This window comes from Aspergillus mulundensis (genome assembly GCF_003369625.1).
Source record: "Aspergillus mulundensis strain DSM 5745 chromosome Unknown scaffold_2, whole genome shotgun sequence".
Classification (NCBI taxonomy): Eukaryota; Fungi; Ascomycota; class Eurotiomycetes; order Eurotiales; family Aspergillaceae; genus Aspergillus; species Aspergillus mulundensis.
The window spans coordinates 2,523,146-2,542,355 of NW_020797890.1; the positions used below are offsets into that span (position 1 = coordinate 2,523,146).

Below are 19,210 nucleotides of genomic sequence, written 5' to 3' on the forward strand. Positions count from 1 at the left end.
CCGCCGGAAAAATGCCCAAGGATGTTTTCCAGCAATCATCGGCTTGACTTGAGCCCAAGCCTTCATTTACCCGAGTAAAGAGCCGAAACATAAGAGGCGTTGTAAGAACTGTCGGTGCTCTTTCCATAGCGCTTCTATAGCAAATGAAATATTTCAACGGCTGAAGAGATACGAAAAACGGCAGACGCAAGACATAATAGTCATGGACTTGACCTCGGTTCATGACCTCAAAGGCGCCCTGCGCAGGGACTTCTTCCACGGATATGCGACGGCAGCGCCGCAAGTTGAAGGAGCTTGGAACAAGGATGGCAAAGGACCTTCGATATGGGATACGTTCGGGCACACACCAGGTAAAGTCAAAGATAACAGCAACGGGGATGACGCTGTGAGATCCTACGACTTCTACCGCGAGGACGTTGCTTTGATGAAGTCGTATGGTGTCAACGCCTATCGATTCTCGCTATCGTGGTCGCGTATAATCCCACTCGGAGGGGCTGAAGACCCCGTCAATGAGCAAGGAATCAGGTACTACCAGAACCTGATAGATGAACTGCTCAAGAATGGTATCACACCATTTGTGACTCTCTTTCACTGGGATGTCCCGCAAGCCCTAGAAGACCGGTACGGAGGCATGCTGGACCAGGAGAGGTTCGTTCCGGACTTTGTTCGCTACGCGCGTGTCTGCTTCGAACGGCTGGGGCCAAGGGTCCGTCACTGGATTACATTCAATGAGCCAGGGGTATACTCGCTGGCAGGCTATGCGGCCGGTGTTCATGCCCCTGCTCGGTCATCCTTTCGAGAGCTGAACGAGGAGGGTGATTCCTCCACAGAGCCGTTCATCGTAGGCCATACAGAACTGGTGGCTCACGGGCATGTTTCTAAGCTGTATCGCGAGGAGTTCCAACCGCAACAAGGTGGAACAATTGGCATCACCCTTCATGGAAACTGGTCGGAACCGTGGGACGAGGATGATCCCCGCGACCAGGAGACAGCAGAACGGGCCCGTGAGTTTGAGATTGCCTGGTTTGCAGATCCCCTATACAAGACGGGCGACTACCCAGCCTCAATGCGGGCTCAGCTCGGCGATCGCCTGCCGCGATTTACTCCGGAAGAGTCGAAACTGGTACTGGGTAGCTCGGAATTTTACGGCATGAACTCGTACACGACCTTCTTTGTGCAGCACAAGGACACACCCCCAGATATCAACGACCACAAGGGCAATGTCATTGTCCACGATACGAACAGCAAAGGTGTGTCTCGTGGTGAGGAGTCTGATACACCTTGGTTGCGGATGGCACCAACTGGATGGCGCAAGCTGCTGAACTGGATTTGGGCTAGGTATCGTATGCCCATATATGTGACGGAGAACGGCACAACAGCAAAAGGAGAGACAGCCCCCACACCGGAGGCACTTAATGACGTTTTCCGTATGCGATTCTTTGAAGGCTATGTTGGTGGATTGGCCCGCGCTGTGAAAGAGGATGGAGTGGATATCCGGTCATACTTTGGCTGGACATTCACCGATAACTGGGGTATGTTCAAGTCTTTAATCACTTTTTGGATCTGATATGAGCTCACATCACATAGAATGGGCCGCTGGCTATTCGGATCGATTTGGCAGCACATTCATCGACTTTGATTCTCCGGAGAAGACTCGATACCCCAAGCAATCGGCGTATTATTTGAAAGAGCTGTTTGAGCATCTTATTGCTCAGTAAAGTCAAATATTAAACAGATAGGCTAGACCATGGTTTGCTAGTTGCTGAATAATGAAAAGATTGTGGTTGAGGGCATTGCGAAGATGATTGCATTATTTATGCTGGCAACCTCAAGCTATGCTGCTATGTATACACTGCTTATTAAGCTATGAAGCTGGCGTAAATACGGTGTATAGCGGCAGAATCATTGTGCATGGATAGCTTCATGCCGACTCAATTGATGCCTCTCCCCCTAGAAGCCGGAAACAATGATGCGCCCTCTTCCGCAGAGGGTCTGTATCTACTGTAGACTACCTCGTCGCTCTTTTGCCTCCGCCGTACGTCCTCCGAGCGCTCCGAAACCGACCCCGGACGTCAAGCATATCCGCGAGAATGCCGAGCTCTATGCTCAGAACTGTCGCAACCGGAACTATCCCGCGCATGCGGAATACCCCTCCAAAATACAGCAATTGACCGATGAATCTCGAGATATAAACTCACACCTTGTGCCCGTCCGTTCACGAATAAAAACCCTCGAGAAAACGATTGGAAGACTCCGCAACCCGGCCGCGGACGCGAGAGAAAAAGAGCAGGAGCCCGCCCTTCGCGCCGAGGCGGAGCAGCTGAGAAATGAAACTTCCGCCTTATCAAACCGCAAGGACTCCTGCGATGAACAGATACACGACCTCGCCCTCTCACTACCGAACCTTACCTCCGTCCATACACCCGTCGGCTTGGAGCCAGCCCTCGTGGAGTACCTCAACTTCGACCCTCAATCCCCGCCTTCATGGGTCAATGAGTCTGACAGCTCACGCTCGCATGTATCTATTGGCGATGAGCTCGGTCTCATTGACTTTAGCAGCGCTGCAACTACCACCGGGTGGGGCTGGTATTTCCTCACCGGCGATGGTGCCCTCCTAGAACAAGCCCTAATCCAATATTCCCTGTCCGTTGCGCGCCGCCACGGCTGGAACCCGGTATCACCACCGTCAGTCGTCTGGTCCTACCTCACCGAAGCTTGTGGCTTCCAACCCCGCGACCAGAACAGCGAGCAACAAATCTGGGCGATCGAGCAAGCTGAGAAGGACAAGGCGAAGCCACCACGATCTCTCGCTGCGACAGCCGAGATCCCTTTGGCTGGCATGTACGCCAACCGTGATATTGATCCGTCTGCCCTTCCAATTAAGCTAGTGGGCCCTAGTCGCTGCTATCGCGCCGAGGCTGGCTCTCGAGGCGTAGACACCAAGGGCCTGTACCGCGTCCACGAATTTACCAAGGTTGAGATGTTTGGCTGGGCTGACAACTCCCCCAAATCGACTTCACCAACATCAGACGACCTCTTTGAGGATCTCCTCACAATACAAAAGGAGATCCTGACCTCCCTTCAACTTCCCTGCCGCATCTTGGAAATGCCCACCTCAGACCTCGGAGCCAGCGCTACCCGGAAACGCGATATTGAGGCCCTATTCCCGTCTCGTATGCGTGGTAATGGTCTCGAAGACGCTTGGGGTGAAGTGACTTCCGCCTCCATCTGCACAGACTACCAATCGCGACGATTGGGAACTCGCGTGCGCGGAGAGAAAAACCGCTTCCCGCACACCGTCAACGGTACCGCAATGGCTGTGCCGAGAGTTCTGGCCGCTATCCTGGAGAACGGATGGAACGCGAAACAGAAGGTAGTCGTCCTACCTGAAGTCTTGCGACCCTTCATGGGAGGTCAAGAAGTTATTGGGAAATAATCTCCTAGAACTAACTCTCCCCTGTATATTATATCATGTAACTATATCTTACTACCATCTACCAGCTTGACCATGACCGCAATGTCTCTAATATATCTACCTATCGCACCGTCAACCCTCCTCCTCGATCTTCCCAAGGACCCTTTTCGCCCTCTGTTGACGGGGCCATGGAGTAGTGGCCCGCGGTGTTGCGTAGAGGACTTCTTCCGCTCTGGGCTTCGTCACGAGACTTTCTTGATCTGGGCAAACAATGGGAAGTAAGGGCCGTGGTCTTTGAGGATGCGGCCGGACTCGGAGGAAGACCAAGAAACCGGTGTGCAAGCATCGCGGTTTCCTGCGAAGTGGATTCTGCGGACAAGCAAATCATAACCGCATTAGAGGGATTTCGCAACAATTTTTGAACAGAGGCGCTAAAGGAAAAATTTTTATGTTATCTTGTTAGCTTAAAGTTTATAGGGTTCTACATGTAATTAATAGCATTTATAATAATAAAACTATTTCTAATAAATAATTATTATTTAGTTACCTAATATAAAATTAAATATTATGTTTTTTACGTCGCGCCCGGCGCGTTAAATTAAAGCTATTTAGGGTTAATAAATATGCCTAATTTTAACATGCCTAATAATTTTATAAAAATAAGGCATTATTAAATTATTATTACCTTTGCCGTGATATTGCTGGCGGGCGCCTTTTAATACTAAAGGCATTATTATTATATATTAAGAAAAAGGGCTTGCTAGAAATATTACTACTACTATTTATTACTATACATGCCTTTTAGGTGGAATTTTAATAAACTTAAGGAGGAGTGGGCGCTTAATAACCTTTAGTATAATAAGGCCTTTTAATTATGTTTATATAGCAGCTAATTAACTAGATTCTTTAAAATAAAAATCCATAAAATACTCCCACACCTTTACCTTGGTAAAATTAAATAAATAAATTAGTATAAGCTATTAAAAAAACTTGCCTTTATAATACTACTTGCTTGGCTTGCGTATTCCTATTAATATAGTAATTTTATAAAAAAATTCGGGCACTTATAGTTATTTTTATTAAGTGTTTATACTAATATAGTATTATATTTATAAAAGTATTTTAAAAACCTTTTTTTTTAGGATTCTTGTTGCTTAAACCTTTAAACTTTATAATATTATAGCCGTTATATTAGTGCGCGGGAAGGAGAAAAGATTATATAAAAATATATTAATAGTATACTTTATTATATTACAAGGCCTTTAAAGAAGTAATATTAGTATTATTTTAGCTATAAATACTACTATAAATATAGATTTTAAGTGGTGGTCTTACCTAATAGCCTTGTTTTTTTGCTATATAGCCCTGTTATTAGCTAATTTAGGGACTAGTATATATTTTTAAAAAGTAGGCTTGTAAATAAAGTAAATAAACTTTTTAATAGTAACCCAGACACTAAAACCCTATATATATATAGTAATTTAGTGTATACTAGATTAAGGGTAATAATAGGGCCTTATTAAAGAAATAGGTATTATAATTTTACTAAGAATTAAAAAGAGTTTAACTACTAGATATTAGTAATGTAAATTATAGTTAAGCATGCCTTTAGCTTTATTTAATATAACTAAATATAAAGCGCTTTTTATTTAACCTAAAAAGCTAGGCAGAGCCTGGTTAGCGTGTATTATATAGCTACAGTATTAATATTAAATATTATAATATATATTTAGGGGGGAAACTAGATTAATAAATTATTTAAATATAAGCTGCTTATTTTAAATAAGTATTTTACAAGCCTGTATATAAAAAGCAAAAAAAGCAAGGAGAAGAGTAAAAAAAAAAGTGGCTAGTTAAAAAATTTTAAATATAATTTATTAAGAACTCCCGAACTTAACACTAATATTATTTTTTAATTATTTTAATAATAGTAAGTTACTACTACTTAATATTTAGCTAATTATCCTATACCACAACCTGCACTGCTTACCTAATTAAGTAAGAATTAACCTAGTAAAAACCTTACTACCTAACTTTTATTATTTCGCGCTACTTTTAATATTCTTACCTATAATAAGATTAACTACTTTATCTTATTAATACTACCTTTAATAGTGTTAATTTTCTCCTCCAGCTCCTTCTTAACCTTTTAAATACTTTTATTTAGTTATAAATTAGCTATAGCTTGTATAAAGCTTGTAATATCCTTAAAAATATTTAAAAACTTTTTATTTTAAGCCTTTTAACTTTTCCTTTTTTTTTTTTTTTTTTTTACTACTAATAGTATTGCTAAAGGCGCCTGTAAAGACACTTATAAAGGCGCTAGTAATAGCCTTGCTAATAACCTTACTGGTATTAAAAAAGGCGCGGGAATTATATAACTAGTAAGTTTATTCCCTTTAACAAATTCTTTTTTTTAAGCAGCTATTTCCTCTTCTAGATTAACCGGAGGGTTTTTAGCGCCTTTTTTATTATTTTTTTTATTTAATAAGTTAATAACACGGGGCCGCTTAAATAGGCGTGTTATTATATTATTTTTAGCTATATTTACCTTATTTTTGCTATTTTATATAAAGGTATTATTAGCTAGTTTTTTAGCTTTGTCTTCGCGCTTATATTTATTAACTTTTAAAATAAAAGCACTAATAATTTATTAATAGTTAGTTACCTTAATCACGCGCCTAAAAAACATCTTTTTAAAGGCCTTTTTTTTTTATTGCTTTTTTATTGCTTAAGATATAACACCATAAATATTAGTAATATTTTTAAAGTATATTAAACATATATACGCCCTAAAATTTTTATACCACCTTTTTATGTTGTAATTTTTATCCCTATAGTTAACAAAGGTATTAAGGGCATGTTTAAAAAGGCCTAGTTTTTTCTTTTTAATAAGTTAACCTGGCCCCTTTTTCTTTGGTTGCTAACGCGCTAAATTTTCTAAATTTTTTTTAGGGTTCTCCGCTTTAATAACAAGATTTATTTTATTTAATTTAATAAGTATTTAATAAATAAATTTACCCTTTTACTTATTAAATAATATATTAAATAGCTCACGGACAGGGAAGCTGGAAATAGCTTTATTTTATTTAAAAGTAATTAGGCGTGCTAGCGGCGTGAAGGGCCCCCGTGGTATATATAATTTTAAAGTAATTACTAATAATAAAGGTAGTAAAAAAAGTGTTAAATTAACACTAAAAATAGCTTTATATTAATTAAATTAAGGCAAAGGTGGCAGGGGTATTTTTAGCTATGCTATTACTTAGTAAGGTAATAATAACATATACACGGGGGCCGGCAAGAAGCTTTAAATAGCTTTATATTAGCTAGGTTAGGTAAGTTTAGTAAAAAAGGCTTTATATTTACCTGTAGTAATATTAAAGTTAAGAATTAAAAAAGCATTATTTATTTTAAAGGTAAGAGGTATATTTAAAATTTATATATATTAACTACGCGTTGGATAATATTAAATTTAACTTTAAGATTAATAGTATTAAACCGCTTTTACTAAAACAAAACTTAGTAACTTTTTAATTTACTAATAAATTAATACCGTGGAATTTCATGGTATTAGTCCGTGTTTTATTATTATAATGCTATGGGTCTTTTTTAATTAGGCTAGTATAGGCCCACCGGGCGGGAGAGCTTTGCCTAATCCGCGGAACGGAGGCCTGACGCGGGCCAATTTTACCGTTGCGAAATCCCTCTATTTGCTTTAGCGCTCGGGGGTCCAGGTACAGGCTGTGGGGGGATAGTTGGATGAGACTCGTGTGTGGGATTTGGGGGTGGCCATGCTTGGTTGGTACCCTGGAGGAAGTAATAATAGGAGGCGAAATATGATGTGCTGGTAGGCCAGATGTGTAAATGCCATGTGGGATAAGAAGCTTGGAAGGATGAGGGAGTGAGAGGTCACTGCGGAAGTTTGTCCTTTGTTTGTTTACTGCTGGTGCATTGGTGCCCTGATGGTTACACGTATGTACCTCCGCTGGCGCCGCACTTAAGGCAGCAGAGCCCTGCAGACAGTTGGACATGGACAGTCAGCAGGGCTGCATACGATTATTCACTCTGGAAGTGATATTATAATCCTCTCTTACTCCAAATCCTGAGAGCTTAGAAGACATAAATGTTCTGTACATTAATTCTGTCGTGCTAAATGGTACTGTGAAGTCCCAACGATAGTACCGCTGATATGTACTTCGTAGATACAGCAGGTAGACAGACGTAAAGCAAGAGGGCCCAACAGGTAACAAACAAACAAAAGTCATCACTTCGTTACATTGGCGTAGAACATGCCAATAGATTGGGCGTAGATATGAGGCCGGAATAGAGATAGTAACGCCAGAAAAATAAGATCGTGTCCGGGGGTCGTAAAGTCATGAAAAGCAAAAAACGGAATGCTGAGGTGGGTATCGAGCATTGCATTGTCATTTCGGTCGTTCGGTCATTAGTCATTCCCAAGGAATATCTTCGTCTTCAACTTTGACGCATGTCAGATAGGGCACGGTGTCGCTGAATTCACCTCCCTTCAGATCCAATTCGAGGAAATTCCGCATGAGTGGCTTAACAATCTCACGGGCCAGCCGTTTGATTTCGTCCATTTTTCGTTCGAATCGTCTGAGCACTTCACGTGTGTACAGGGACTCTGCGGACGGCGTTGGATGAACCTTGAGAAACTTCTTGAGCTCCTCATGTGAGAGATACGCTTGCGCCGATGGGGAGCCAATGAGCCGGTAGACGCGAGCCGAAGCGACTGCTGGTGTGGCCGCCGGTGGGATATCCGTCGGTCGAGAAGCAGATAGAGTTGTGGACGTCACTGTGGATGCTGCGCGGACATGGTTTACAGGGGTATTGTTCTTGAGAATTGGCGGAGGAGGTGGGGTAGTGCTGTCAACAAGCCATTGTCGGAAGAGAGAAACAGCTAGCCAGTCCAAATAGGCGTTTTGAGGAGTGACACGTTCACCGCGGGAAGTGGTGAGGGTGAGACGCAGAAGCTTGGAGTCGATGCGAGCCTTGAGGTCCTCCAAATCTTCAAACTTGTCTTCGATAATATCCATCACCAGATGGGGAAGCGGTCCCCTTCGGAGGGTTGATTGCCCAGCCGGCCATTGCCCGACAACGTGAATCAGGGCCTCGGAGAAGATGACACGACTTCGTGCAAGGTACCCTAGCTTGAGATAGCTTGGCGGATATTTGGCAATTTGCTTGAAGAGTCGCGAACCGAAGCCCAGAAGGTGATGGTCGACGCGGGGACCGGTGACGGGTAGGGCATCATACATATCCGCCAGGGCTAGAAGGGCCTTGCATTCTGCATATGCAGTAGCGATGTTGATGGTGTTAAGTAGTGGTGGATGATTATAGAACAATCGGAACAGGTTGTCATAATCTCGGAGAATGGGATCCATCGTCGTGTCATTGGCCATGTTGTTTGCTGCAGCCGCGGCTACCGCACTCGACCTATGTGGCAGATGGATAACGGACTGCAGGCCCGCCAAGTTCGCCATTGACCGAGCAAACCCGGCATGATTGCTGGACGGTTTGGTCATTGGCTTCGCATATGGTCCGAAGTCGCTAGCTACGGCACCAGAAGCGCTGGGAGGCTATCGTCGTGTAAGCTGCTGCCAACTTTCATGCACTAAGGCATACATACTTTTTGGACCAGTATCGGTTCCTCGTCCTCCGCCTTGTTTTCCCAATCCAGTTCGAATCTCCATCGCTTCTTTTCGGGCGTTGATTGAGTTCCAACGTCGGACTGCGCCAAGGTGGAGCCATTGGATAGAGACGAGGCATCCTCGCTGATTCTGGACAAGGTCGATTCGGTGTTTGCGGGTTGTCGTCGCGACCACTCTTCTTGAGTGCTAGTCTCGAAGAAGCCGGAACATTGCGAGAGGATTAGCCGGTGCAAGAGGTACCGATTCTCCTGGCGACCGGCGCGAACCACTAACTCGACGTCGCCAGTGTGGGTGAAGATCGGAAAGTCATTCTGAGGCTGATGAACAAGTCCGCCATGATGAGAGCGACTCGACCGGTGTCGGCGACTGTGATGCGATTGACGTGACACGGACGACGGTGCGCTTTGAGGGGGCAAAGAGCAATCGAGAACTTGGGCCTGGGAAACCATTTCGGAAGGCGCGATGGACGCTGTTGGCATGGTAGAAAAGTGGACGGTGACCAAACACCAAAAAGCGCGCCGTGTGTGTCATTCAAAGGACGTATCACACAGTATTGTAGAGGATTGAGGGATAGACACTGGTCCAGAGACGAGGGTGCGGATAGGTAGCGACTCGACGGGAGTAGCGACAAACCCTACATATACCCGAAATTAGTAACTGAGAGATGTAAAGATGCGCGGGGAACAGAAGAGTTCTGGAAAAACACTCACGGGAAATGGGAGGTTCCGAAATCCAACTAGAGGCGACCCATGGTGGCGGAGAAGAAGGTTGTTGACTCCAGTCCTGTTGTGGTTGTGGTTGTGGTTGTACTTCGGCCCCGTCACGAGATGGCGCATCCCTGTTTTCGGTATCGGAGGGTGCGCTAAGATAAGGCAGCACGTGATCGGGGTCTGTTTCATTCGATTCGATCTTGCTTTGGTCCATCTCGACAACGCCAATTATTGCACTGATTCGTGCTCTCTCGTTGCTTTTTCGGAAGGCTACTGCTGCTCGCTTGTCGCTTATCTGCTGTCTCTTGCGCTGATTTCGATCCCGGCCAGCCGAGCTTTATTCCCCGCAACTCCCACCTCCCACTATGGCGAGTGGTGGTGTAATGCTCGGATATTCTGGTCCAGAGGTCCCCGTTCAGTTCTTCCATGCCGCTGAAACGCCATGAGCAAAGGCTGCTATACTTGCCGTCGTCGCCGCATTATCTGCGACAATGGACTCCCCACGTGTCGGAAGTGTCGAGATGCGGGGAAAGAATGTCTGGGGTATCAGAAACCGCTCGTTTGGGTCAAGGGTGGGGTGGCTAGTCGGGGAAAGATGATGGGGCGCAGTTTTGGCGATGTCAGAAAAGACAAGACTGATGCCCGAGATCGTGAAAGACTTAACCAGCCCATCGCCGCCGCCGGTGGCCGTCCCGAGTCATCGCTGTCGACGCATGTACAACATCCTCCTGGTAAAGAATCCGATTCCGATGATCTAGTATCCACGCAAAATGCTTCCGATGAGGCCATTATGCCCGTCAACTCCGTTCAGACACCTCTCGTTGATCCATTATGGCAGCATTGTAGTCGGCTGTCTAGGTTTTATATCAACCACTGTACGTCGCCGATCGCTAGTGACTGGTGAGACTCTCTCGGCTAACTGGTGCTCTCTGCTCTGGTAGTCAATCAGAATCTTGCGGGATATCTGACCCTCTATTCCGACGTCAAGAATCCATTTCAGGATCTTATCACATTGGTCGGCGACTCTCCCGTCATTGCTCACTCTCTCGCGGCCATGGGCGCCTTGCATTACGTTATCCTAGCAAACGGAGAGTGCGGTCCCATGCCGTGGCCGATGGAGAGGCCGTCAAACAGCGACATACCCTCTCCTCCAGAAGAGGCTGGTCCTGTCGAGCTAAGCACTTTGCCTCGGCGGTCGTTTACCAGAGTGTACGAGCAGTTTCTGGGCCTCAAACAACGGGCACTGCACCAGCTATCGCAGGACATATCTGACCCTGTTCTGCGGAATGATAACAAGACATTGGCAGCGATAATGGTGCTTGCCTTGATGGACGCCGTTGAGTCGGGACGCGGCGCATGGAAATATCATCTGGAAGGAGCAAAGAAACTATTGCAAAGTCGCGAGCATGACAATGCAGGCCAAGCGCAAACAATGATGGACTGGCTGGATAATTTTGCCACTGATGGCTGTTTAGTGTAAGTCCTCCTGTGCTATAATATGTAGGTCTATAAACTAACATGTTATGCAGAATTCAGCTCATGGGCGCTACCTTGACGCGCCCTGGCACACTCTCAAAGCCATTCTACACTTCTGCGATGGGTGCCTCGGTCTTGAAGCGTCTTGAAGAAACGTCATGGGTCGGCTGTCCCGCCTACCTGCTGGAAGCCATCTTCTTCGTCCATGCCTTCTTCGACTTTGACCTTGCCGACGACCCCGACTCCCAACCAAGCACCGTCTTCCCCTCCATGTATCTGCCCGAAGGCTCGAATCCCCTCCATTGTCCCGAAAATCTACCCCAACACATCCAGGCATTCAATCCCGTTGCCTGGGCAGAGTCCCTCCAAAACTACCTCTACCTCCCAGATCTGTCGATGCGGATCGCTCTAGCCACCATCTACAAAGCCGCCGTCTACCTCTACGCCACCAGAGTCCTTTCCCGGCCGCGTCCCGGTGCAACAACAATATCCACGACCATCGGACTCCCTCCGGACCACGCCGACGTCGCAGCCTTCCTAGTAAACCAATTTACCCTCATCCCTCCCTCTGACCCGCACTTCAAATGCCTCATCTGGCCGTCCTTCATTGCCGGCGCCGAATGCAGAGACCCAGCGCAGCGCCCGTTCATGCTTGAAATCCTCCGTACGCTATACTTTCACATCACGAGTGTCAACGTCCGCAATGCTGCATGGGTCCTGACGATGATGTGGCGGAAACGTGATTTGAAGCGTGAGGAACGCTCCAGGTACCGTGCCGCTGCGGATTTCTATCCAGATAGCGCTGGCCCTGGGTTTTCCGCTACATCGAGATCTTCTTCTGTCATTACTTCTCCAGAAACCGCTACCGCTACCCCCTCAACGACTACTCCGTTAAGTCCCAATGACGACTATAATTACGATGATGATGATTTCGATTGGGTTCAGGAGTTAGATGATTCCAGGGTTGATTGGCTTTTTATCTGATTAACCTTTACTTTAGATATATATATATATTGCCAGGTTTGATTTATATATAATAATACCCTCTATGTAAATATGATTAGTCAATGCCCATCTAACTTGGTCTTGTGTTCCTTTATATCTTTAGTAGTAATAACATAAATCCAAAACAACAGCCTAGCCCAACAACTGCACAGGCTACAAACACTTATATAATAATGCGCAACCCGTATGAAACAAGTCCTTCACAAAATGGAGTCGTAGTATAGTATATCTGTCTGTGTATATATCTTAGGTAGAGAAAGAAGAGTAGGTAAAGTAGGAACGCACAATGAGAATATATAAAAGTGAACCCCATGGCGAATAGAGAGAAAACCAAATGAGAAACAGGTCAGATGAGGGTTATAGATGTGCAGTTGCGTAAGTAGATAACTAGATAGATACAGTATTCCGTCCATTCTAAATGCAGCAATATGAACCAGGCCATAGTCAGAACCAGGGAATTGATGAGGAAGGAGATAGAAAAAGTATTGAGAAAGAAGAGAATATGGGGAGAACAGTAAGAAAGTGGGAGTAGAGGGACAAAAGAAAAGGGAAGAAAACCGCTCATGATTGTAAGATGCAAGACTAATAGTAGCGCTGAAGACTAAGACTAAAGGGGCTCTTCGCGATGATAGATAAACGCAGGCATAAAAAGGATAAGAGAAGAAAATCGCAATCACAAAAGAATGAATATAGGCGCCCAGCTCGAGTTCATGATATGTGACCCGCTGATATTAACAGGGTTGTGGCGGAAGGTTTGAGAGTAGTGAGAGATGCAAGTGTGCGAATAAGAAGGTGTAGCAATTTGGGGCGCCCGTAGAAGTAATGCCAAAGAGGACACTGGCATGGAGAAGTGTAGATCGATGTATATGTCAGAGAAAATGACGAAATTCAGGATAGCGATCTTGCCTGTGACCGTTGCATCTTCAAAAGACAGCAGGAATAAATGAAGAGAGGTATAGAACATGTCGATAGAGTGGAAGGCGGAACTCGAAACTAACGGGGATATCGTTCAGGATAACATCAAGACAATGGCTCTTCTAGAAAACTGCAGCCAGGCCATTCTTCGAATGGCGCCGACTGAATCGCTTCTTTCCTTTGATAGATTCGGAATCGTTCCCTTGGTGTTTAACAAGGGTGGCTCGTCCTTGTGGTACTACTTCATGAGAAGCTTCTACCGCCCGGTCTAGAGTGTTGGCGGGACTTGAAAACCCGGATGATAGGTCTCGAAATGCATCATCGGCAGAGTATTGGCCATTGTGCTGCTGCGCTAAAGCCATTTCTCGTGCTCGGTCGAGGGTATCCAACCAGTCCTGTGCAGATATCGCGGTTGTGCCTGCATTGCTTGATGACGGTTTGGGGTCTTCGAAGACAAAGTGTTTCTCGCGCTTCGGCATAGTAGTTAGTATGACGATCCGAGCTATCAGAAGAAAAAGGGGATCTTTACCGTATCCACTATCCAACATGATACCCCTTTGGCGTCCGTAGATGTGCGATAGTGCGTCCCTGGGGCAAGCAGGGAAAGTTCCATTTTTGCTTTCTTTTCGTCACCACCAGCTGCGGCCATGATGATTCGACCAGAGGAGGTAATCATGACCAGCCGTTGTCGCTTCTTTGTCGTGCTACCTCCGAAGAAACGCGAGAATTTCTTAGGGGCTTCATATTCCCCGTGCTTAGAAACAGGGCTGTGGGAGGCTGGAGATGACAGAACGATTAGGTTTCCTAACTTCAGGATCCTTTCATTGTCTTTTGTCAGCACAGGAGACCACTCAATATCCAGTTGGCTGGGGGCCGGCAGTTCAGTGATCAGCCTGGGCACCACACGGGAGCTCGTATTCGAAGGTGCTGTGTTGATACTGGGGGGAAAGCTGTCCCCATCCGAGCCCCCATTGAGTTTGATGGGCTCACGAGGTGGGGGGGTGTAAGCTTTCAACCGCGGCGCTTTTTGTTTCCACAGGTCCGTACCCCAATTGATTCCCTCGAAGAACTCATGGTTCTTGATGTGTTCGATCGGAAGACGGCGGGCCGGGTCGAGAACGAGGAGGCGCTCGACAAGATCGCGAGCGACGCTAGGGAACCCTAACGGAAATTCATACTCTAGCGCAACAATCTTCTGGAAAGTCTGGTACTCATTGCCAGCTTTGAAAGGTGGTCGCCCCGCCAGAAGCTGATAAATGATGCAGCCAAAAGCCCACAGATCGCTGGCTTTGCACGCATTTTTGTCTGTTAATAATTCGGGGCTGACATATTCAGCCGTGCCGACGAATGAACTGGCACGCTCCTCCTCGGGAATATCAGAGTCTAGTGCTGGGATCCCACTCGAGTTTTGAGAGGCTGGGTTGCTCTTGAGTATTTTCGCTGTACCAAAATCGGTGACCTTGACATGCATTTGGCTGTCCAGCAGAACATTCTCCGGTTTCAGGTCTCTGTGAATGACACCGCGCTTGTGCATGTAGTCAATTGCGTCTAGTATTTGCGCGCCATAAAACCTCGTGCACTCTTCATCAAATGTAGTCATCCGCTTCAGAACACCCAACAATTCGCCGCCTTTGCAAAGGTCCAGGACAAAGTATAGCGAGCGTTCATCCTGAAAAGTATAGTATAACCGGACAACCCCTGGATGGTCGGTGAGGCGATTGAGGGTGTCTTTTTCGATGTTTACATACTTGACCTTCTTCTCTTTGATGATGTGGCGCTTGTCCAGAATCTTGATTGCATACTCTTTGAGGGTTTGACGGTCTGTTCCCAGTACGACGGTGCTGTACGAACCCTCACCGAGGGTCTGGCCGAAGGAGAAATCCCGAACCCCTTTCTTTATGTACCGCGCGACCGGCTTCCCATTTGCATCAATCTCTTGCCTCACTGTGACGGCAGCTCCACGGTCTTGCCATTCATCACTGCTTGACATTGGGCCATTTTCCATTCCATAAGGCGATCCCGATAGTTGCGGCGCGCCAACGGCGCGCGCTCGAGACGGCTGACGCATAATCGCTGCGCCATTCGTTGGAGGAATTTGTGTTGTGTGATAGGAACGGTCACTATGAGTATTATCACGGATGGGCACTCCAGCCTGGTAAGCTGCAGACCCTCCACGAGATTCGGCCCGTGCTAGGGTTTCGGAAGCAGATGATGCCGCTGAGTCTGTGCGAATACGGTATGGGCCTTCTCGTACGGCCGATGCTGGACCAGCTCCATTTGGATATAATGTCGATACCGGGCGCGAAGAAGTCGAGGGGATAGGTTGCTGTGGTTGGGAGGGAACCGGGGAGGCGTAATATGTTGTGGGTTGCTGCTGAACATCGGGGTGGTATGACTGGTAGGACAATCGATGGTCGGTTTGGGAAGGAAACGGTGATACTGCGCCTGCTTGCTGGTCAATCGTTGACGATGCATCGTTTGTATCATTCGAAGGTGTATGTGCTGGCGGAGCAGTAGTGGCAGCGGGAGTCGAGGCGTCCTCGGAAGAATGTAATGAGGCATTGTCCGGGTTCGCTATACGTAGCCCGCCCAGAGACTGGGAAAGGCTGATATCCCCCTCCATGCTGGACGCGACAATCTAAACTCTCTATAATGTAATTCTGACTAGCCGGCTCAGGGGTCAATGATCGAACCGAAAGGGAGAGGCTATGTGGGGAGGAAGGCGGATGGAACGTGGATGGAACGGAAGAGCTATGTTGCGTAGTTGGAAGCTCGGGCAGCACGACTCGGCACGACGGATCTAGAGTAACGAACGAGCAGGAGTGAGGTTCAGGGAAAATATGGGTTGTCCCAGGATCGATTGAAGGGACAGGATGAGGCCGAGTTGACTATGGCCGCGGTCGGAGACGGGGCGGACAATGCATGATCCAGGGCCAGCACGGGAGGAGGAGGAGTCGAGGTGGAAGGCCGGTGCGATGGGCTGCACGGCAAAGATGATATACAAGGAATACAGAAGAAGAAAGAAATACCAAAGCGAGCGAAACAGAAAGTGGATGGTTTGAAGTCTGGAAGAGGGGCCGGAAAAGATAGCGAGAGAGGCAGAGGCAGAAGGGCCAGAGTGGAGGAGGAGCGGAGAGATGAAGCTGGCCCAACTACAGGCATTCAGCCATATCAGCAGCCATACTGAACCGGTTATTATTAGCATGCAACTACTAACGCAGACTAAGCATTATTTTGAGACTCAGGATGATGTGATGGCCCCAGATCTTGCTACGAGGGCCGATGGACAGCGACTTGTTGTTATTCTTAGTTAGGCAGAGGCATTCGTCACTCTATGACTGGGCCACTCCACTGCTCGTCACGTCTTGTCTTTGTTACTCTGCTAAGCACATCTAGATAAACAAGGCCCTCTCTATACTTTGGCCTTACTCTGGAGGTAAGTATACTGTGAAAAGTACCTTGAAACTCACCTCCTGTGATGCCACGCAACTTCCTCTTTGGGAAATCACCATCGCTCTTTCCTCAACGCCTGGCACCGCCATGTAGACTGCAAATTCCCTCTTTGCCGGTGGAACTTGTGTATACGTAGAGCCTCGGCATCAGTCTCCACGATGCTAAGATTGAAACCCACCCGCATTGCCCTCACTGAGGACGACCTCTGTTACCACATCGACAGCATCTTCCATCGAAACCCTGACCTTGCCGTATGGCACCAGAAACGCAAGAGCTCTGGTAACAGCTACGATGGGGATGAGGATGATGAGGACGTTTTCCGAGATTCGGACTCTTGCAGTATTCTAGAGACTCCGCCCGAGTCGGAGTGTGATGATACTCAGTCGCAAACGCTGGCAGGTGACGATCAACAGGAAACGGAGCCAAGAGAGAGAAACACAACCACATCCAGTCCAGGAATAGGCCACTACCATGAGTCCCGTCCCGTTAATGTTCGATTTGCTGCACCAGAGCTCTCACACTCGAGTCCTGACGGCAACTCTCGAGCTGTCATCAGAAGTGAGAGGGCAATTATTGGGCCTGCAGAAAGCGCTCACTCGCTGCATCGGGCCCTCCAGCAAATTGCGCTTTCAAGCGCAAACTGGAATATAGTGAGGGGTGTTCCGTGTTCCCAGCACAACCATCCCTGGCCTCATCCACTGTTCTTATCCTTGCCTTCGTCAGCTGAAGTTACCCTGGACACCAATCTTGCAAGCCTCTTCTCGTCTGTGATTGCGCTTCCTCTCAGACTTTCGCAACGCCAAGACGAATTAAAGTCGTCTGATAACTCTTCAAGGAACCGTTAGTCACTCTTTGGACAGTGGCCGAGTTTACTGACAATGTTCTCACCTAGGTAACTGCCGTAAATCATCGCTGCCTTCGAATCGGCTGGCGCACGACCTTCCAATGAGCCTGAACGCAGAATCCCCTCCAGCAATCGAACCCTTTGATCCGGGTTCTACAAGCGATTTGCCGAAGATACGGCTCATCCTTCGGCCAACCTCAACGTCACTAGAAATGAAGCGCATTCAAAGCAAAGAATTGGCCTCCACAGCCAGAAAATCGCGCAGACTCAAGTCTCGCGAGGTCCACACACCTGAGCCCAGAGATCAGGATGTTCTCACTGCAAGAGCATCTAATTCCGGTAGTACCGCATTCCAGTCATCGTCGAAAAGTGCTGGGCCGAGCTCAGTAAGAGGACGCTCAGGTGCTCTTACACAGAAGGTAAGCACAAAGCTCGACCTTTCTTATGCAATGAAGTTAACAAGCACGAAGGCGACTGAAGGTAACCAGAGTGAAGGCACCAAGGACGTTGGACGCTTAGTGGACAGTACCACCATCTCACGAGCGACTCAAACTGAACCAGACCCGGAAACGTCTATGAAGCATGCTAAAGATGGAAGATCAGTGGATGATTTACTTGTAAGTTACAATCTTATACGCCGAGTTGGTGCGGTAGCTTACAGGTGTGCATGCTTTCCAGCAGAATAACCCTGAAACACAAGAGAATATTGCTCCGCAGCTGGGCTGGCAGGATCCTTTCATCTCTGCAATGTTTCCTGAGCCTGATCCCCCGGCATATGACGCCACAAGTCGAATCCGCAGAGGCATGCAGGGATATATCGAGCCTTCGACGGCGAGGAGGGGATTCGCAGCCCGCAATGACCGGATAGAGGTAAGTCGAGTGATACTATCATTTGATGTTGGATGACTGGAAAACTGATTGCCTACGAAAAGCTCGCTCAGTTGGTTCATCCCACTTTGGTCGATGCCCGCCTCTACCATGAATATGTTCATCGGTTGATCGCGGAGATCGATCGCGACTCCAGCCGTTGATACAGTCCCGACTTCGAGGCCTAGCAAAGCTTGTCTCATAGTTGGCGTTTGGACGAAACCCCTTGGGAACATGTTATCAATTGGACATGCATGAGGCATGTACCAGGTCACAATATCTTCGCGCTCTGGCTACACGCGAAATACGCAATGCGATGTTGGAGATGGTCAAAGGACCTGCTGAACAGTTTTGCTTGCGTTTATGATGAGCCGTCTTTATCTCTTAACGGTCTTTCTCTACTCACAAGTGTCCATTGGATCCCAGGAGTGATCCGGGCAGCGCATCATGAGCACATCGATTAACTGGAAGAAAATAATCCTAATTGTCAGAAGCTTAGCTTCTGCTACGCAGAAAGTATATCTTCTTGATTGCATAAGTAGTAGTATATTAGCTTCGAGACTTCATTTGTAAATAGTCGTTGGGCCACTCACATCATCTCCTAGCCATCCGTCTACTATCATTACATCTCGACAGGACAGTGATTTCCAAGGAATGATAACAATTCAATACCGGTTCTTCCATGGTTGAACACGTCTCCTTCTGCCAGGCGATTGCCTGTCACATGGTGGCCAGCATCTTAACGAACATCAAAAACAAAATCCCCTAGGATGAGTTGAAAATCCTTGGATTCCACGTGACTAACTAGGGTACATACCTGGCGCCTCAAGTCAGTGTGACTAACAAGTATACTCAG

At 46.9% G+C, this 19,210-nt stretch overlaps 6 protein-coding genes across 6 annotated transcripts; 4 read left to right on the forward strand and 2 right to left on the reverse strand.

Annotated features, from left to right (window-relative positions):
* Nucleotides 1-202: 202 nt before the first annotated feature.
* Nucleotides 203-1,718, forward strand: DSM5745_03470 (uncharacterized protein; the record flags this gene model as incomplete). Its single annotated transcript, XM_026745486.1, has 2 exons — nt 203-1,532; nt 1,588-1,718. 2 exons carry the CDS (start codon nt 203-205, stop codon nt 1,716-1,718), a joined length of 1,461 nt encoding a protein of 486 aa, XP_026606352.1.
* A 251-nt stretch (nt 1,719-1,969) lies between these two features.
* Nucleotides 1,970-3,436, forward strand: DSM5745_03471 (putative serine--tRNA ligase DIA4; the record flags this gene model as incomplete). Its single annotated transcript, XM_026745487.1, has 1 exon — nt 1,970-3,436. The coding sequence occupies one exon, from the start codon at nt 1,970-1,972 to the stop codon at nt 3,434-3,436; it is 1,467 nt and encodes a 488-aa protein (XP_026606353.1).
* Nucleotides 3,437-7,863: 4,427 nt separating this feature from the next.
* Nucleotides 7,864-9,563, reverse strand: DSM5745_03472 (uncharacterized protein; the record flags this gene model as incomplete). Its single annotated transcript, XM_026745488.1, has 2 exons — nt 7,864-9,012; nt 9,063-9,563. The coding sequence occupies 2 exons, from the start codon at nt 9,561-9,563 to the stop codon at nt 7,864-7,866; spliced, it is 1,650 nt and encodes a 549-aa protein (XP_026606354.1).
* A 673-nt stretch (nt 9,564-10,236) lies between these two features.
* Nucleotides 10,237-12,254, forward strand: DSM5745_03473 (Zn(II)2Cys6 transcription factor; the record flags this gene model as incomplete). The annotated part of the gene is made up of 3 exons (XM_026745489.1): nt 10,237-10,669; nt 10,736-11,270; nt 11,324-12,254. 3 exons carry the CDS (start codon nt 10,237-10,239, stop codon nt 12,252-12,254), a joined length of 1,899 nt encoding a protein of 632 aa, XP_026606355.1.
* Nucleotides 12,255-13,312: 1,058 nt separating this feature from the next.
* Nucleotides 13,313-15,813, reverse strand: DSM5745_03474 (uncharacterized protein; the record flags this gene model as incomplete). Its single annotated transcript, XM_026745490.1, has 2 exons — nt 13,313-13,660; nt 13,720-15,813. 2 exons carry the CDS (start codon nt 15,811-15,813, stop codon nt 13,313-13,315), a joined length of 2,442 nt encoding a protein of 813 aa, XP_026606356.1.
* Nucleotides 15,814-16,801: 988 nt separating this feature from the next.
* On the forward strand, nt 16,802-18,518 carry DSM5745_03475 (CDC26 family anaphase-promoting complex subunit; the record flags this gene model as incomplete). The annotated part of the gene is made up of 4 exons (XM_026745491.1): nt 16,802-17,483; nt 17,536-18,104; nt 18,205-18,357; nt 18,420-18,518. 4 exons carry the CDS (start codon nt 16,802-16,804, stop codon nt 18,516-18,518), a joined length of 1,503 nt encoding a protein of 500 aa, XP_026606357.1.
* Nucleotides 18,519-19,210: the final 692 nt, after the last annotated feature.